Raw genomic sequence first — 16,367 nt, forward strand, 5'->3', positions numbered from 1 at the left:
ACACAAAATGGCAGGGACAATGAAGACTTTTCAAAGGCAGCAGGAGCTCAGAAAGGTCTAGTTCCGGGCAAAGCAGTGGCAGCTTAACAAGCCACAGCACCTCCAGACCAGTTCTGCAGCAAGATTTTTACTTTTCCTCGATGTGCGGCTTGAAGCATGGTTCTTCAGTTTTCTAGAAAATATTGAGAACTAATTTCATCGTCTTTAATAAGTTATTTCACTATTTAAATCAGGCAGAGTCGGTTTCTATGGCTTGAAGCTGAGAATTCACATTGATAGTGGGGGTGAGGCAGGATCCTGGAGAACCTTGTTTTTCTTATTTAAAGCTAAGGCTCATTCTGCAAGGAATGGCAAGTCATTGAAGATGTTTAGCCAGAAATTAATATGGGCATATTTGGGGGGTTAACAATGCTAATAGATCACGATTCCTGAAATAGAGGCAGCAGTACCTACAGAGATTGGGAAAGGACTTGTACATTTCAAGGTATGTAGGGAGTGGGAAAGGACGAAAGGGGGGGGTAAAGTAAAAGATGACTCCCCAAATTTCTAGCCTGGATGTCTAGAAGAATCGGGGTTCCTCAAACTGAGATTAAATGGAGCCAATTATTAATGGATTCGTATTTGGACATAAAGATTTTTTTCTTTCAAATTTGTATTTTGAGATAATTATAGATTTGCACGCAGTTCTAAGAAATAATACAGACAGATCCCATGTACCCCTTACCCAGTTTACCCAGGTGGTGACATCTTGCAAAACTATAGTATATCACAACTAGGATGCTGACATTAATACAGTCAGGGATACAAAGCAGCTCCATCATTCATAAATTGGATATCATCAAAATGAAAATGCTTTGCTCTTGGAAAGACCCTGGGATAAAAGGCAAATCACAGGTGGGGAGAATATTTGCAAGCCATATATCTGACAAACACCTTGACATTTTCACTGTCACTGCTCCCTATAAATGAGCAGAGGACATGGTACCCTCAATGAAACATTCTTTTCCAATTTTATGTCTCCACAAGGGAACTAAAGGCATTTGTTCCCTGTGATGCCTGAATTTTAATTTTGGCGTGTTCTTTTTCGTTTTTATTTTTATCTTTTCATTTGACAGGGCTGAACTTGGGGCTGGACCATCTCACTCCACCTCTTCTCCCCACCCTATATAAGGACTGTATAAGGAACTCTCAAAAGTCAGCATTAAAAATAACCACCACCAACAATCCAGTTAGAAAGTAGGCAAAAGAAATCCATAGACATTTCACCAAAAAGGATATATAGATGGCAAATAAGCAACCAAAAGATGGTCAGTGTTATTAGCCATTAGAGAAATGCAGATCAAAATCACAATAAGATATCATTACATACATACCAGAATGACTAAAATAAAAAGTGATGATAACATCAAATGCTGACGAAGATGTGGAGAAACTGGATCACTCATACACTGCTGGTGGGAAGGTAAAATGATACAACATTCTGAAAATAGTTTTACAGTTCCTTTTACAACTGAAAATAGACTTACAATATGGCTCAGGAATTGCACCCTTGGCCATTTATCCTAGAGAAATCAAAATTTATTTTCATGCAGAAACTTAGGCATGAATATTTATAGCAACTTTATTCTTAATAACCAAAAGTTAGAAGTTAGTCAAATGCCCACAGTGGGTGGTTAAATAAACTGGTATATACACACCATGGAATACTATTCAGCAATGAAAAGGAATGAAGTATTGGTACATGCAACAACTTAGATGAACCTCAAGGACAGCATACTGAGGGGAAAAAATTTCAAAAGGATACATTCATGAAATACAGAGATACAGAACACATTAGTGATTGCCAGGGGTCAGGGATGCAAAGGGGAGGGGAAGGGTGGTATTAGAAAGTCTTTTGATGACAGTAAAGTTAAATATCTTGACTGTAGTATCAGTTACCTGAAGTTATACGTATAATAAAATTGCAAAGAGCTATACACCCACATACACAAATGAGTGCTTGTATAACTTGTGAAATCTCATACGCTCTATGGATTGTGCCAATGTCAATTTCCTGGTTGGACATTGTACTATGATTATGCAAGATGTTACCACTGGAGAAATCTAGGGAAGCAGGAGACCAACCTGTACATTTCTTTGTACCTTCCTGTAACTCTATAATTATTTCAAAATAAAAAGTGAAAAAAAAAAAGTCTGGCTCCTACACGACATGGCCAGTCATGCATGACATAGAAGTCATGCAATGTCGTCTCATCATGTGTTTGGACCTGATGATATTTTTCACATTTCCATTGTTGCTGCTCCCTATAAATGAACAGAGGACATGGTACCTTCGATGAAGCATTCTTTTCCAATTTTGTGTCTTCACGAGGGAACGAACGGCATTCGTTCCGTGTGATGTCTGAATTTTAATTTTGGCATGTTCTTTTTCATTTTTATTTTTATTTTTGCATTTGACAGGGCTGAACTTGGGGCGGACCATCTCACTCCACATCTTCTCCCCACCCCCACACCCAGGATGGTGCTTATGGTGCACATTTAAAAGGGTTAAAAAATTCTCACTTTCTCGCTCTAGTTCTGTCCCCTTCAGTGTTAAAAGATCTTTGCAAAGCCTCAAATAAAAATGCTCATTGAATCTTTCCTTCTGCATTCCTTATTCTGTCTCCAGATAGGGAGGAAGATTTACAGCCTTTGGGTTACCTTAAATGTCACTTATTCATTTTATGTTCCAAGCTTTATTGTAGCATCCTAAGATTGAGCATTTGGCCACCTGTGAAGGTCTTGGGATTCCAAGCAGCTAAGAAACCTAGGGCCTTCTTCTGTATTTTTCTCCATGGTGAGTAACCTTGTGTTCAGGGGGGAAGAAAGAAGTTTCAATTATATAGAACTATTCTTCAGAAAGCCTGGGTATCCATTTATCCCTCTCCTTGAAAAACAAAACAAAAAATCACTTAATCATTACTGATGTTAAATAATTCAAAACATCGCTCTGACAGTAGTTTTGAATAGTGACTAGACACCTGAGAGACCTGTACTAAAATTCTGGCACAGCATTTAAGAGGAAACACAGAAAACAGGACTAACGCCTCCTGCTTATGTTTTATTGGAACAAATCACATCCCCTTCGACATACGTAAAACCTCAAAGCTGATGACAAAAGACAATGTCATTGTCACTGTATTGTCTTTGACACTGTATAGAGAGAAGAAAGGAAGTTGGATCTAAATTCCCTTAATTGATAGCCAATCAATGTTATATAAGAAGAGCAAAATTCATCCCCTTAAAAGGGTCCCTGGTCCCCCTCTATACAGTTTTTAGGCTTTGGTTCCAATTATGATCACCGGGTTTTATAATAAAGAGCAGCTGTGTTAAGACATACCTAGCCATCTTGGGAGAGAAGATATCTTGTTGTATTTCTGATATAGCGCCTTGAGTTCTTGAAGAAAAAAAAGGCAGATAGATTTATGTCAATGCCAGAGTTGATGGTGCTTACGTTGAAAATTCTGAAAACTAAGGATGACTTAGAAAAGTCTTACAGACTAAGCTAGGGATTGGAGGTTGTTTTTTTTTAAAGTGCTGGAGATGACTTTTATTTCTTTAAAAGGTCATTCCTAAGTGAAGCAAACCAACCACATATGAGCCATACACCCACCATCAGCCTTTCTGAATGAATTAAAGCATGAGAAAAGATGCTATTAGATATTTTCTGAAATTGACACGTAATAGTTTCACTGCTAAGGGGATTTCTTTGGTCAGTTGTTTGATGGTTCGCTCTTAGTGTTAGCTTTGCTTGCTTTGGGTGGTTTTTCTTTTAAAAATTGTTTCATTTCACATGGATCTGGACTTTGGCCTCAGCGGCTGAGAAGTCCTTCCTGAGACTTGAACCCGGGCGATGTGTGTGCTGGTGGGAATACAGCGAGAGTGCCCACGTGCCTGCCAGTCGAGCTCCGATGCCCTGCGGTCATAGTGGGGTTTGCGGTCACCAAGCCTCTTTAGAATGCCCTGGTTTTCCATGGTGATTCTCACTAGCTCCCGGTTCCTTGCTTCTCTGTTTAAACTGAAAAACACAAAACCCTGCAGTGGGCGAAGGAGGAAAGGCTGCTCCTGGCTGGGAGTGGGGGAGGAGAGGAAGTCATAACATCGTAACTGCCAGGCTGCCTACGTGTGGGGATAAACTGTCCCACTGAACCCCGAGGTCCCGGCATCCCTTTTGAACAAGACTGCGCTCTGGGAGCCACGCAAAGCGTGCGCGGGTTTAATCAGTGGTTCTCAACCCCGCTGCTCGCTGTACGATTCTTTTTTTATTGGGTGGAGCTTGGCCACTGGCATTTTGTACAAACTCCCCAAGTGACAAGGGAAACCAGGATTAACAACCTCAGGGTTTTTGTTTGTTTGTTTGTTTTTTGGCATGGGCAGGCACTGGGAACCGAACCCGGGTCCTCTGGTTTTATGTGATGGAGGAAGGTCTTGCCTATGGGTAAGTCACAAATGGCTGGCGACAAGCTTTGGTTGATCTCACTCCCCTCGGCTTTCAACTCAGTTTTAGGTATACAAGAATACAGGAAAGACATCTTGAGATGCCCCTCCCCACCACTCATATTCCACCAAATTCTCCTTGCTCACACTTCTTTTCACACCCTGCATTGTCATTTTTACATAAATGTCTCCCCTACCTCACTTGAGTGCTGTGAGGTTAGGAAATACATCTGGCTCATTTCATCTCTGCATTCCTGGCAAGGGCTGAGGAAATATTTGGGGAACTGATTTTAAGAATGCTGTATCATATTTCAGCTATGGCCATCGTTTCGCCAAAGTATGCAGGGCGTTCTCATGACACAGTCCGAATGGGACTCTGAAAAGTCTCTTAGGGGAAATAAATCTCTCTAACTCTAGAGAAAGGTCCCTGTGTTCTTGTTTTCATTTTCCTTAATACGGTCTGATCATCCATAGAGGTAACTTCTCCCACGTAGCCCTCTTCCTGGGAGAGGACCTCGCATCATAACCCAACAAGGGCCCAGATTTTTCAAATGTGACATATGAGACAGGACGCTACCTCTTGGAAAAGTATTCATTCCAGCAATCCACCTGGGCAGGGCCGCGGTGGGCATTGGCGATTTTCTGACACAGTTGCTTGTTTTCATATTCGATTTTGTCGATCCTCTTTTGCTGACCCTGGTAAGAAACCCCAGCCCACCGCGGTCGTGTCATCGCTACACCGCTCCCACACACAGTGACTTAGCAACACTGACCTCTGGGATTGTGGAAAAGGGGCTAATTGAGTGGTGATTGGGAGCAGAAGTTAGGAAAATGGGGTGGTGTGTCTGGGGGAGGAGGTGCATTAACAAGGCTCTGGACACAGATAAAATCCTTAAGGCAGACAAAAATCAGTAAAATGTAGCGGCAGATGGCAAGAACAAATACCTGTAGTTTGCTCAATTTTACAATGTGGTGCGTATGCGCAGCTGGTGGTTTGGTATCGATGGTAGGCTTCACTAGAGAAGAGGGATAAAAGAGAGCTCTGCTATATTACAGGAGTCCCCGCAGCAGGCTTGGAAAACCTACCCCTACCCGACAACCACCCAACTCAAAAACACTGCAGTTTGAATTATGAGCTTAATCCAGTTTAGGAATTTGAGATTGGGTTGATTTCCCAAGATGACATCTTTGGAGAGTTTTGAGCAGGAAAAATAAAAAATGGTAAGGGCAAGAAAAAGTAAAATTTACAGACATAAATGCCCTTTTAATAGAACGAAAAAGCCTCCCTGCCACTCCACCCTTTGTTTTCCAACATTATTAGTCTGTTAGGTGCTGGAGTCCTATCCTTTCTAGGTTTCCTGGGCTTTAAATAATTTAAATAAGTGTTTTCCATCAAGTGAACTCCTTGGTAGAAGACACATTTTGTCATTGATGCTAATGTCCTTTTGACCAAACTCAGCAGATAAAGCCATAAAATCACAAAGCCGCACCCTGGTCTGGTTTGTTGTCCCATGGTGGACCCTGCCAGAACCCCAAATAGCAGTATCCGGCCCACGTACCTATTTGTATTCTATTCTTGTGAAATATGTAGTGGCCAAAGTCCAGTTTCTTCCTGAAGGTTGTACTTTGCCTGTGATTAGAGACGATGACAGGGTAGGCCAGATAATCCAGGGAATTGTTCATCTTCTCTTCCTAGTCTCACTTCAGAAATGAGGCGCCTAGGCTCCTCTGTGAGTTGCTTAGCTGTCCTATGATGGGTTGTCATAGTTACCCAGTTATGACATCAGGGCCAGGAAAGCAGTAGGAGCAGCAGAGCCCTACGGTAGGAGCAGCAGAGCCCACAGTAGGAGCAGCAGAGCCCGGGGCTTCTGTCTTGAATGCTAACCTAGGCACAAGGCCAGATGAAGGGCAAGGGAAACTATCCAACCTGTGCCGTCTGCAGGTGCCGCTGGCACCAGAAGAGAAAGGTGCGGTGTGCTGGGAAGGGCAAGGGGGTGGGGGAAGAGGAATTCCCAGACCTGGTTACACACCTTGGGCTATAAGTAGTCTCTGCTGCAATGGTTCCCCTGAAGGTGTGAGACCACAGGCATTTTGGGGGAAGTGAAATATGACCTTAAAGATAAGCTGACCTACTTCCTTCTCTTCGCAGATGAGGAAACTGAAGACCCGAGCAGCAGTGAGGTTGCTCAAGATCCTAAAGCAAGTGAGTGGCAGAGCGGGGCTCAGGATGTGGGTCTCATGAATTCCAGGGATCTTGTTTGTTGTTTTCAGGTAGGGGGTGGTTGTCTGCCTTTTTCATGGCAGTGGTGGATTTCTTCAAGGCCAAAGACTGTGTCCTTTACACAATAGTGGAGCTCAGTAAATGCTGAGTGGCTGGCCCTGGGTGGCTGGCAGCTGCTCCTGGTACCTCCAAGAGCCCAACACTCTCTATCCTGGCACAGGGGTTGTTAGCACACAGTAGGTGCTCAATATGTTTGCTGATGAAGAAACACACTGCTCTATCGCTGAGTGTGTTCCTTGAATGGCACATTTAATCTTTCTAACAACCCTAGGAGTTAGGTACTATTATATATTATCCCCAGTTTTTATAAGCAAACTGAAAGAGGCTCAGAAAAGTTATTTCCCAGGGTCAGAATTCCAAACCTGACTGCATGAAGCCCAAGCTTTTAAGTAGGATGCTGACTTTCAATGAGCATTGAAAGCAAGTGTGTCCCAGGGCAGGGCTTCTCAAATTTCAACCTTCCAGGGGTACCCCCTCCCCGGGGGGGGGGGGGTGTCTTATAAAATGCACATTCTGATTCAGCAAGTCTGGGCGAGATCCTGCGTTTCTGACAAGCCCTGGGGTGATGCCGAAGCACCGGGTCCCCAGCAGGGACGGTCAGAGCTCAGAAAGGGAACACGGATGTCTCTGTACCCTTGAAAAAATTAGCGACGCTGGGGTGTACCCTCGTCAATAATAACATTTATTACATCCTGCACTTGGTCCAGTGAAGCAAGTTACAGCACTTCCCAGCCTGTAAAGAAAGCGAAAACGTGTTCGCTGGTGGGGAGCCGAGCCCTCCAACTCCAGTGGCAGTGCTCTCCCGCCCCCGCCCCCGCCCCCACCCAGGGACAGCGAGTTTCGGGAGCGTCCGCTCCGCGCCCAGCCGCGTCCCCCGTCTCCCGGGGTGGCGGGCCGGTGCCTGCCCGCGTCTCGGCGCCGGGAGCTCCCGCGGCTTCCCGCGCTCGACGGGATCCGCCCCCGGGGCGGGCCAGGGCGGGTCCCGGCGCCCGAGCCCGGGCCCAGCTGACCCGGCCGCTCTCCCCCTCGCTCGCTCCTGCCCCCGCGTGCAGGGCCCGGCCGCCGCCATGTCGGGCCCGTTGGAGCTCTCGGTGCAGGATCTCAACGACCTGCTCTCGGACAGCAGCGGCTGCTACAGTCTCCCAAGCCAGGCCTGCAACGAGGTCACCCCCAGGATCTACGTGGGCAACGCGTGAGTCGCCCCTCCCGAGCCGCGGTCCCGCCGGCCCCTCCCCGGGGCGCCCCGCCCACCTGAAGGCTGGGGTTGGGGGGCGTCGGGAGGCGCGGGGGTGGGGGGAGGGCCGGGGCATGGCCGCTGCTCACCCACCCCACCTCCACGCCCGGAACGACAGCCGGGGCTGAGGACCGGGTGGAGTCGATTCCTCACGGCGCGTGGGGCTCAGGGGCCGGGCCCCGCCCCGGGCCCGCCCGGTCCTTCCCCTCGGCTGGGTGCGCGGAGCCCGGGGGCCGCCCGCCGAGCCCAGTGTCCCGCCCGCAACCGCGACCCGCTGGGGGCTCGACCTCGGGCGGGGTCGGGGCTACCCTGTTCGTTTAACAGGTGGCCCGCAGTCGCCCGGTCACTCCTCCTGGCCGCGTGTCATGTGACAGCTGCCTGGTTCTGCAGTGAGGTCACCGCGGAATGTCTGCCTTCGCTGCCATGGCAACCGGGTGACATCACAATCCGGGCGTGGAACTTTTCGTGCCCGGCTGGCCCAGACCCGGGAATCGAAATCACTGAACCCGGGGTTGAGCGAGTGGGGCTGCGGTTTGCTGGCCCTTTCTCCGGCTCTCCAGATAGGGTATTATTTACAAGAGAGTCTAGAATGATCCCTGACAAGCCCCAGAAGGACCTGAGCCATCAACTAGAAAAAGGCTCCTGACTTTCTCATGCATTTATTATTTATCACTTCCAAGTTCCTATTGCCAAATTGATTTTCCCATTTTCTGTCAATCAAACTGCTAGTAAGAATTTTTCAGCACCAGAAGAAAACCAGTGTTAGCCATTCTGAGGGGCTGAGACACCTCTCACCTGCTCAGCCTCAGGAAGGCTATGATTGGATTTCCGTGAGATTCTGAGGACTCAGCTACCGGCTTCCTAAGGCCTGTTGGGAACCCAGAACTCACTGCTCCTCTCATTTTGCACAGGAAGAAATGGTGGCCAGGCAGGGTGAGGGGCTGGGAGGTCAGGGTCATGTCTGTTCACATCTGCTTCTCCATCCCAGGCTGGGACCTGCTGCTTAACCTGCCAAGGACTGCCATTGCAACTGGGGAGGTCATGCAGCCAGAAGGGGTCCATGAGGCAGGGCCCCTGCCCTCCATCACCCACTCACCCTGTTGAGCTCCTGCCACAAGTCAGGCACTGTACCATGCTCATTAGGCATAGGGATATTAGCAGTGATGACGGTGACTTTGTTGAAGAGTGAATTTGTATTAGAGAAGGGAGATGAGTGGACGTGGCTCTGCAAAGTTAGTTGCTTTGTTATGTTTTTTCTCTTAGCCACTGCTTTACAATCCCATGCAGTGTTGTGAGCAGGAACCACTAAGATGGGAGTCTCACAGTCTCAGCCACAGGCCCCAGTGTTTGCAAAGTTCTTAGGACACACCTCCCCAGCCACCTAAGCAGTAAGGGGGAGCAGGGTCACTTTCTTGGGCAGCACACAACTGCAGGTGCGCTGACCCTTCAGGAGAGGGTGTTATCAGTAGTAGCCAGAGTGGCAAGTCTAATGGCTACCAGAGAAAGCACATCCCTTGCCTCACCTTCCTCGGGAATATCTGACCTTGGCTCGGGGAGAGGGGGCTTCGCTCAGCAGGGAAGATAACTGAGCACCTAGTGCCGAGGGGACTTGGGCTCCCCCTCTCATTGGGAGGCCCTTAACAAAATTAGGGCTCCTGCCACATCCCTACAGGGCAGAGACGGAGCCTGTGGGAGCCACGTTTTCCCTTGGGTCTCTGGGTTTTGCAGTTGTGGGCAGGAAAGGTAGAGTGAGGTAGAATACAGAGCCAGGCTGGATGTCAGGAGATGGAGGTCCGTCCCAGCTTGGCTGCTCACAGCCCACATGAGCACAAGCCCATCCTCCGTCCTGTCCTGTCTGGCCAGAGTTTAAGCTCTGCCAAGAGGAGATATCACCACCCCTCCTTCCTCATGGGGCGTGGCGATGGGCAAGTGAGACCAGGTAGGAGAGGGCATTTTGTGAAGTAGAAACTGCCGTTTGAATCGGGATGATGATGTTGTGAGATGAGATAAAGGGATCATTGGACCACTCACATCAAATATTTTGTAACTCCCCTTAGTCCTGTTGAGGTCACTTGTTCCCCAAGCATTAACTCACCCAAGAGAGCCTCAGAGATGGGGCTGATAGACTGGCAGGAAGGCTCCCTCTGGAGGCAGGGGAGGGGGCTGCTGTACTTCATAAACCAAGGAAGGAGGCAGCCTGGCCTGTGATGGTTCCATTCTTCTTTGCTCATTCTCCATGTATTTAGCCTGCAGCTACAATGTGCAACGTCCTGGGGGTGTGGACTAGAGGCAGGCATGGCTCCTTCCTCAAGGAGCTTGCAGCCTGTACAGCTAAAGAACTAAGCACAGTAGAGGGATAGAATGGTAGCCGATGCTCACTCTGGGTCCTGCTGTCTATGAAGAGCTAACTGACGACTCATAACCTGAGAGAGTAGGTACCATTAGCACCCCCACATTATGGATAGGGAAACCAAGGTTGCCTGGCTGCTAAGTGGCAGAGCTGGATTCACATCTAGCAGTCTGGCTCCAAGAGTCCGTTTGTAGCTACTTTGTTCTCCCACCACCACAGTGAAGGGAGCCTGATGCCGGTGGAATGGAGGTGGGGAGGGATCAGGAAATGGTGCAGAGGGGTCATGGAAGGTGAGTGGGTACATGTCCACTGGGAAGGGGCAAGGACATTCCGGACAGAGGAGACCACATGGGCCTAAAACAGCCCAATCTATTTGGGGAAGCTGCTGGTAATTAGATAGGGCTGGAGTAGGGGAGGAATGGTCAAAAGATGAGGCTGGAGAAGCTGGCAGAGGCCAGGTCACGGAGGGTTTCCTTGTTTTGCCAAGAGGCTTAGATTTTTCCCCATCTGCTTCCTCCTGGGGCTGTGGGTTGGTCACTTGACACCCCCTGGGGTTGTCTCCCTTCCAGGTCTGTGGCTCAAGATATCCCCAAGCTGCAGAAACTGGGCATAACACACGTCCTGAATGCTGCCGAGGGCAGGTCCTTCATGCACGTGAACACCAGCGCCAACTTCTACAAGGATTCGGGCATCACCTACCTGGGCATCAAGGCCAATGACACCCAGGAGTTCAACCTTAGCGCCTACTTCGAAAAGGCTGCAGACTTCATCGACCAGGCCCTGGCTCAAAAGAACGGTAAGGGGCCTGCTGCCCAGGAAAGAAAACAGAAGTCAGGGCCCAGCCAGGAGGCGTCCTCCTGGAACCCCCCTGCTTCCCTTCCCTCGTGTTGAATGACCGAGCGTCCCAGGTCTCTCTCTGCTCACCTGCTGCCTGTTGGGTGGCTCCTATGTGACACAAGATGTACAGGCCTTTCACATGGGGTCCTGGCTTTCGATTTGACGTTGGCTGAGGATTGGTTTCCACTCACTTTAAAAGTGTCTCTTGCAGCCCTGCCCATAAATAAGGTAAGCAGCACAGCTGAGATGCTGGCAGTCGGGCCAGGCGTGCCAGGGAGAAATCCTAGAAGGCCAGAGGGCAGACACCAGCTGAGCAGCCTGGGTCACCTTTCTGTTTTTAGCTTGTTTCTTTCAGCTCTTCTGTTTACCTTTATGCTTCTTGGAACCTCTTCCTCTCTCCCAACCTCAGACCCTCTTGGGGGGAGGGGAAAGGTGACTGTCCACTGAGACGTTATTGGCATTGTACCCCTACTTCTGTTACCCTGATGCTTCTCGTGCCTAGCAGTTTTGTCATCTGAATCGTTTCTAGTGGACAACTGAGTTTACTTGATCACTGGGTGTCCCCTGGAGGGGGAGGTTTGTTGACCAGGAAATCTGCAGACTTTACTGCCGGACGCTTCCTGGTCACACCCCCAGGCCAGCCTAGCCTTCTGTACTCTCACTGCTCTGAGCTCCTCACTCTTATCAGGACACATCCCGATATTTTGTGACCTCCTGCCTTAGCCCAGGTGGACAGGGACTTCAGTCTGGAAAGCTCTCTCTGCCCTCCCCACTCTTGTCTTCTGGCGAACTCCACCTTGTCCCAGTGGGCATACATGTCCTCTGTTCTGTGAAGCCAGCCTTGACTTGGCTCACTCTGTGCCTTGTCTGTTTCCCCAATGCCTAACATACCCCGGTCACGTAGTAGATGCACAGCAAATGATACTGACCCAGCAACAGAAATGAATTCCATGGGCTCTAATGCCAAGTGTAAATGTCCGGAGATAGACTCTCAGAGTGAGTCACTAGGAGCACACTGCTCTCCACCAATGCGTAGGGCTCTTTGCCACACGGTATCTGGGTGACATGGCTGGGGGTGCCCAGAGGAGGAAGAAGTTATCTCCAGCTGTGAAAATCAAGGGAGGCTTTGTGGAGGAGGTGGCATCTGGGTTGGTCCTGGAGAGATGGGAGCTTGGGACATCACAACTGAGTACATTCCAGATGGGGAGGTGGCTGCTCTGCAGAGGCTGTGAATCCCAGGGCTGGGCAAGGGAGGCCCCCCTCTGAATGCTCTAGGGGGACTGGCTGGTCATTAAATGGGCAGCAAAGTGGAGGACTCCCCCTTTTCTGATTTGGGACGTGTTGGAAAAATAGAGTCATGTTTTATAGGGAGGTTGATGGGAGCAGAAGAGCTCTAGCAAGTATTTCTTGAGCAGCTAGTATGTGCTGGAGATTGTAGGGGCAGCCACATGGCAATACTTCAAGTCCTTGCCCTTAAGGAATCCACAGTGTGGAAGAGGAGGGTGGATCTGCGTGTGACCTTGAGTCCCACACGATCAGGCTACTGTAACAGAGCATGCGCTGGGGCCATCTCGTGTAGTCTTGCAGCCACCTTTCGTGGTGGGTACTACTAGCACAGAGGAGAAAACTGAGGTGTTGTGAGGTTAGGGGGTCATGTAGTTAATAACCAGCAAGTGAAAATTTGAACCCAGATTCACATGGCTTCAAAGATTTGGGTTTTCTAGGTCCTTCTGCTGACAAGGGAGATACATAAATGAGGCCTAATGGGATGAATAGGAGTTTGCCAGGAAGCCAAGAGGGAGAGGCTGTTCAAGGTGGAAGAACTGTGTGAAGACACAGAGGTGAGAATGAAGCGTGGAAAGGTCCCAAGGCTGAGGGCAGCTGGCCTTGGGAGCCACACCCTGAACCTGGACTCTGCCCTGCAAATGGTGACAGGTCACATTCGCCTTTTAGAAAGACTCCTCCAGCTGCTGGATGCTGTGAGGATTGGCAGCTGGGAGAGTAGAACGAGACAGTTCAGTTTAGAGTTGGCGCAGGTGGTACAGGTGAGAGGTGACGAGGACCTGAATGGCATACTTGCCGTGGGGAGGGGTGGCAGTGGAGAAAAGTAAAGGATTGTGGCTCATGGCGCCCTCTCCCAACATGCTGGAGCCTTTCTGACAATGCTGTCTGCCATCTACTCTCCATTCATTCCTTCATTCATTCCCCCAATGCTGGGGATGCAGCAGGAGGCAAGCACAGACAGATGTCCCTGCTCTCTTGGAGCTTATATTTTAATGGGAGGATGACAATAAACCTATACATGGAAACAGTAGATCACATGCCAAGTGGTGGGGAGAGCTTTGGGCAGAAAATGAAACAGGGAGAAGGGGGTTTGGGGAGGAAAGGGTTGGGAGTGGGTTTGCAGTTTTGGAGTGAAAGGAAGGGCCTTCCTGGGAAGGGGGGACATTTGAGCAAAAGCTCAATTGAAAGGAGATGAGGAAGTGAGCTAGACAGATGCTTGGGAGGAGTTTTCTAGGCAAAGGGGCCTGAAGTACACAGGCCAGGAGGCCCCGAAGTCTGGAGTTGGGAGAGAAGCTGGTGAGACTTCTTATTTTCATTTGTTTGTGTTGATGTACCTTCTATTTTATTTTTAAAACTGCTTTATTGGGGTAAAATTGACAGTAGATGGTATATATTTCAAGCGTACAGTGTGATAAGTTTGAATACACAGACCTGTGAAACCACCACCGCAGCCAAAACAGTGAACATATTATCCATTGCCCCTGCAAATGTCCTCGTGTCCCCTTGTGATCCCTCCCTGCCACCCCTCCCGTTCCCCCATTCCCAAGCAGCCACTGTTCTGTCTCTGTGGATTAGCTGTGTCGTCTAGGCTTTGCTATGAACGGGCTTGCTGAGAACCCACTCTTTTCTTCTTTCAGCATAATTATTTTCCATTTCATCCCGGTTGCTGGGCCCGTCAAGTTTGCTTCTTTTCATTGCTAGTAGCATCCCATCATATGGACGCCCCATGGCTGGTTTAGCCATTCAGTTGTTGATGGGCACTTAGGCTGTTTGCATGCTTTCCTCTTATTAAAATATAAAATCCATACAGAGGAGTGCCAGGATCACAAGTGTGTAGCTCAGGGAACTACGCACACCCAGCCTGCAGATCAAGAAACAGAGCCCCACCAGCACCTCCAGAGAGCCCACCATGTGCCCCCCGTCGCTGCCCTTCCCACACTTCTAACAGCACAGCTTAGATTTGCCTGTTTTCCTACTTTATCATCATATCATATACCTTGTATTTGTAGGGTTTGTCCATGTGGTTTCTGGTAAGTTGTAGATTGTTATTTATCCATTCTGCTTTTTTTAAAATTTTTTTATTGTAAACAACAAACAAACATGCAAACATTCTTTACCCACAAACATTCTTGACATGGTTACAATCAGTGGCTCACAATATCATCCCATAGTTGTGTATTCATCACCATGACCATTTTTTTGAACATTTGCATCTCCCCAGCGAAAGAAATACAAAAGAAAAAACTCATACATGCCATACCCCTTACCCTTCTCTCTCATTGATCACTAGTATTTCAATCTACTCAATTTATTTCAACCTTTGTTCCTCCTATTATTTGTTTATTCCTTATCCATATGTTTTACTCATCTGTCTGTACCCTAGATAAAAGAAGCATCAGACACAAGGTTTTCACAATCACAGTCACATTGCAAAAGCTATTATCATTATATAATCATCTTCAAGAAACATGGCTACTGGAACACAGCCCTACAGTTTCAGGCACTTCCCTCTGGCCTCTCCAATATATCATAAACTAAAAAGGGATATCTATAAAATGTATTAAGAATAACCTCCAGGGTAACTTCTCGACTCTTTGAAATCTCTCGGCCTCTGACACTTTATTTTGTCTCATTTCTCCCTTCCCCCTTTTGGTCATGAAGGTTTTCTCAATTCCTTGATGCTGAGTCCCGGCTCATCCCAGGATTTCTGTTCTACACATTGCCAGGGAGGTTTACACCCCTGGGAGTCAGGTCCCATGTAGAGAGGGGGAGGGTGGTGAGTTCACCTGCCGTGTCGGCTGCAGAAGAGAGAGGCCACATCTGAGCAACAAAAGAGGTTCTCTGGGGGGTGACTCTAGGCCTAATTTTAAGTAGGCTTAGCCTGTCCTTTGATGGGCCTCTGGAAGTTTCCATTTGGGGCTATGATGAGTGGTGCTGCCAGGGAACATTCTGGCGCATGCCTTGCAGTGAATGTGTGTGTATGTTCCTGCCAGGTGTGTACCTGGGAATGGCGTGGCCGGGCCCTGGGGGTGCACACGTTCAGCTTGTCACACACGATTTTCCAAAGTGGTTGTACCCACGTCCCCCACCTCCAGCCGTGCAGAAGGTTCTCGTGGCTCCTCATTCTTGCCGGTGCTTTGCACTTTCCATCTTTTTCACTCTGGCCATTCACTGGGTTCTCAGTGGCATCGCCTTGTAGTTTTAATTTTGTATTGTGGAAGAGTTTTGACTGGCCTTGTGATGTGACCGGCAGACCCCAGCTCACGGTGTCACCCCTGTATCTTACAGGCCGGGTGCTTGTCCACTGCCGCGAAGGTTACAGCCGCTCCCCAACCCTGGTCATTGCGTACCTCATGATGCGTCAGAAGATGGACGTCCGCTCTGCCCTGAGCATCGTGAGGCAGAACCGTGAGATCGGCCCCAATGATGGTTTCTTGACCCAACTCTGCCAGCTCAATGAGAGACTGGTCAAGGAGGGAAAATTGTAACTCTAGGGTGCCCCCTGCTGCCTGTCCTCTATATACACTGGACAGGGGAGACCAGGGCTGAGAGTGTCCCAAGCTGCCATGTTTAGAAAGCACAGTGTACCCTGCTCCTAGCATCACCAGGCACTTGTCAACACGTCTGTCCCAACACAGCCCTAGGCCACTCCCCCCCTGGGGGACACATAAAGGAGCTTGCTAAAGAGGGCATGCCTGCTCCCTCGTGTCGTCCTGCTCCTGTCATTCGTGATGTTCTCTCCTCAAGGTGGGGCTTCAGAGGGGACGGGCTTGTGACATGCATGCTTCTCCTCGACAGCCCAGGGCAGGTCTGTGGAAGCAGGAAGCCCGAGATGCTCACGGGGTTCCTCCTGCCGCCTGGGTCCTCTCCTGAGTGGGGTCTGCGGCATCTTGAGTCCTGGTAAA

The 16,367-nt window shown here is 48.9% G+C and overlaps 2 protein-coding genes across 5 annotated transcripts; one reads left to right on the plus strand and one right to left on the minus strand.

Moving 5' to 3' along the window:
- Positions 1-2,630: 2,630 nt before the first annotated feature.
- On the minus strand, positions 2,631-6,243 carry CFAP97D1 (CFAP97 domain containing 1). 4 transcript variants are annotated; one of them, XM_077164243.1, is made up of 6 exons: positions 6,036-6,238; positions 5,422-5,492; positions 5,054-5,172; positions 3,934-4,057; positions 3,380-3,436; positions 2,631-2,845 (listed from the first exon to the last, which is right to left on the minus strand). In XM_077164243.1, exons 1-5 carry the CDS (start codon positions 6,157-6,159, stop codon positions 3,380-3,382), a joined length of 495 nt encoding a protein of 164 aa, XP_077020358.1. In that variant the 5' UTR covers positions 6,160-6,238; the 3' UTR covers positions 2,631-2,845. The 4 variants fall into 4 exon arrangements, with proteins under 4 accessions (XP_077020358.1, XP_077020360.1, XP_077020359.1 ...); XM_077164244.1 differs by lacking the exon at positions 2,631-2,845 and adding an exon at positions 3,081-3,192 and having other exon boundaries at positions 6,036-6,239; XM_077164245.1 differs by lacking the exon at positions 3,934-4,057 and having other exon boundaries at positions 6,036-6,241.
- Positions 6,243-16,149, plus strand: DUSP3 (dual specificity phosphatase 3). The gene is made up of 5 exons (XM_077164242.1): positions 6,243-6,443; positions 6,626-6,679; positions 7,810-7,949; positions 10,911-11,137; positions 15,751-16,149. Exons 1-5 carry the CDS (start codon positions 6,378-6,380, stop codon positions 15,948-15,950), a joined length of 687 nt encoding a protein of 228 aa, XP_077020357.1. The 5' UTR covers positions 6,243-6,377; the 3' UTR covers positions 15,951-16,149.
- Positions 16,150-16,367: the final 218 nt, after the last annotated feature.

This window comes from Tamandua tetradactyla, chromosome 6 (assembly GCF_023851605.1).
Source record: "Tamandua tetradactyla isolate mTamTet1 chromosome 6, mTamTet1.pri, whole genome shotgun sequence".
NCBI classification, from domain to species: Eukaryota; Metazoa; Chordata; class Mammalia; order Pilosa; family Myrmecophagidae; genus Tamandua; species Tamandua tetradactyla.

Bases quoted from the DNA above. Each gene is read 5' to 3' on its own strand.
- CFAP97D1 (XM_077164243.1), bottom strand. From the start codon at position 6,159: ATGAACAATTCCCTGGATTATCTGGCCTACCCTGTCATCGTCTCTAAT. The intron at 5,493-6,035 runs GTACGTGGGCCG...CCTCTTCTCTAG, and splicing joins CAAGAATAGAATACAAATAG to TGAAGCCTACCATCGATACC. The intron at 3,437-3,933 runs GCACGTGGGCAC...TTTTTCTTCAAG, and splicing joins CATCGGAGCTCGACTGGCAG to AACTCAAGGCGCTATATCAG.
- DUSP3 (XM_077164242.1), top strand. From the start codon at position 6,378: ATGAAGGGCAAGGGAAACTATCCAACCTGTGCCGTCTGCAGGTGCCGC. The intron at 6,680-7,809 runs GTGAGTGGCAGA...CCCCGCGTGCAG, and splicing joins TGCTCAAGATCCTAAAGCAA to GGCCCGGCCGCCGCCATGTC. The intron at 7,950-10,910 runs GTGAGTCGCCCC...TCTCCCTTCCAG, and splicing joins AGGATCTACGTGGGCAACGC to GTCTGTGGCTCAAGATATCC.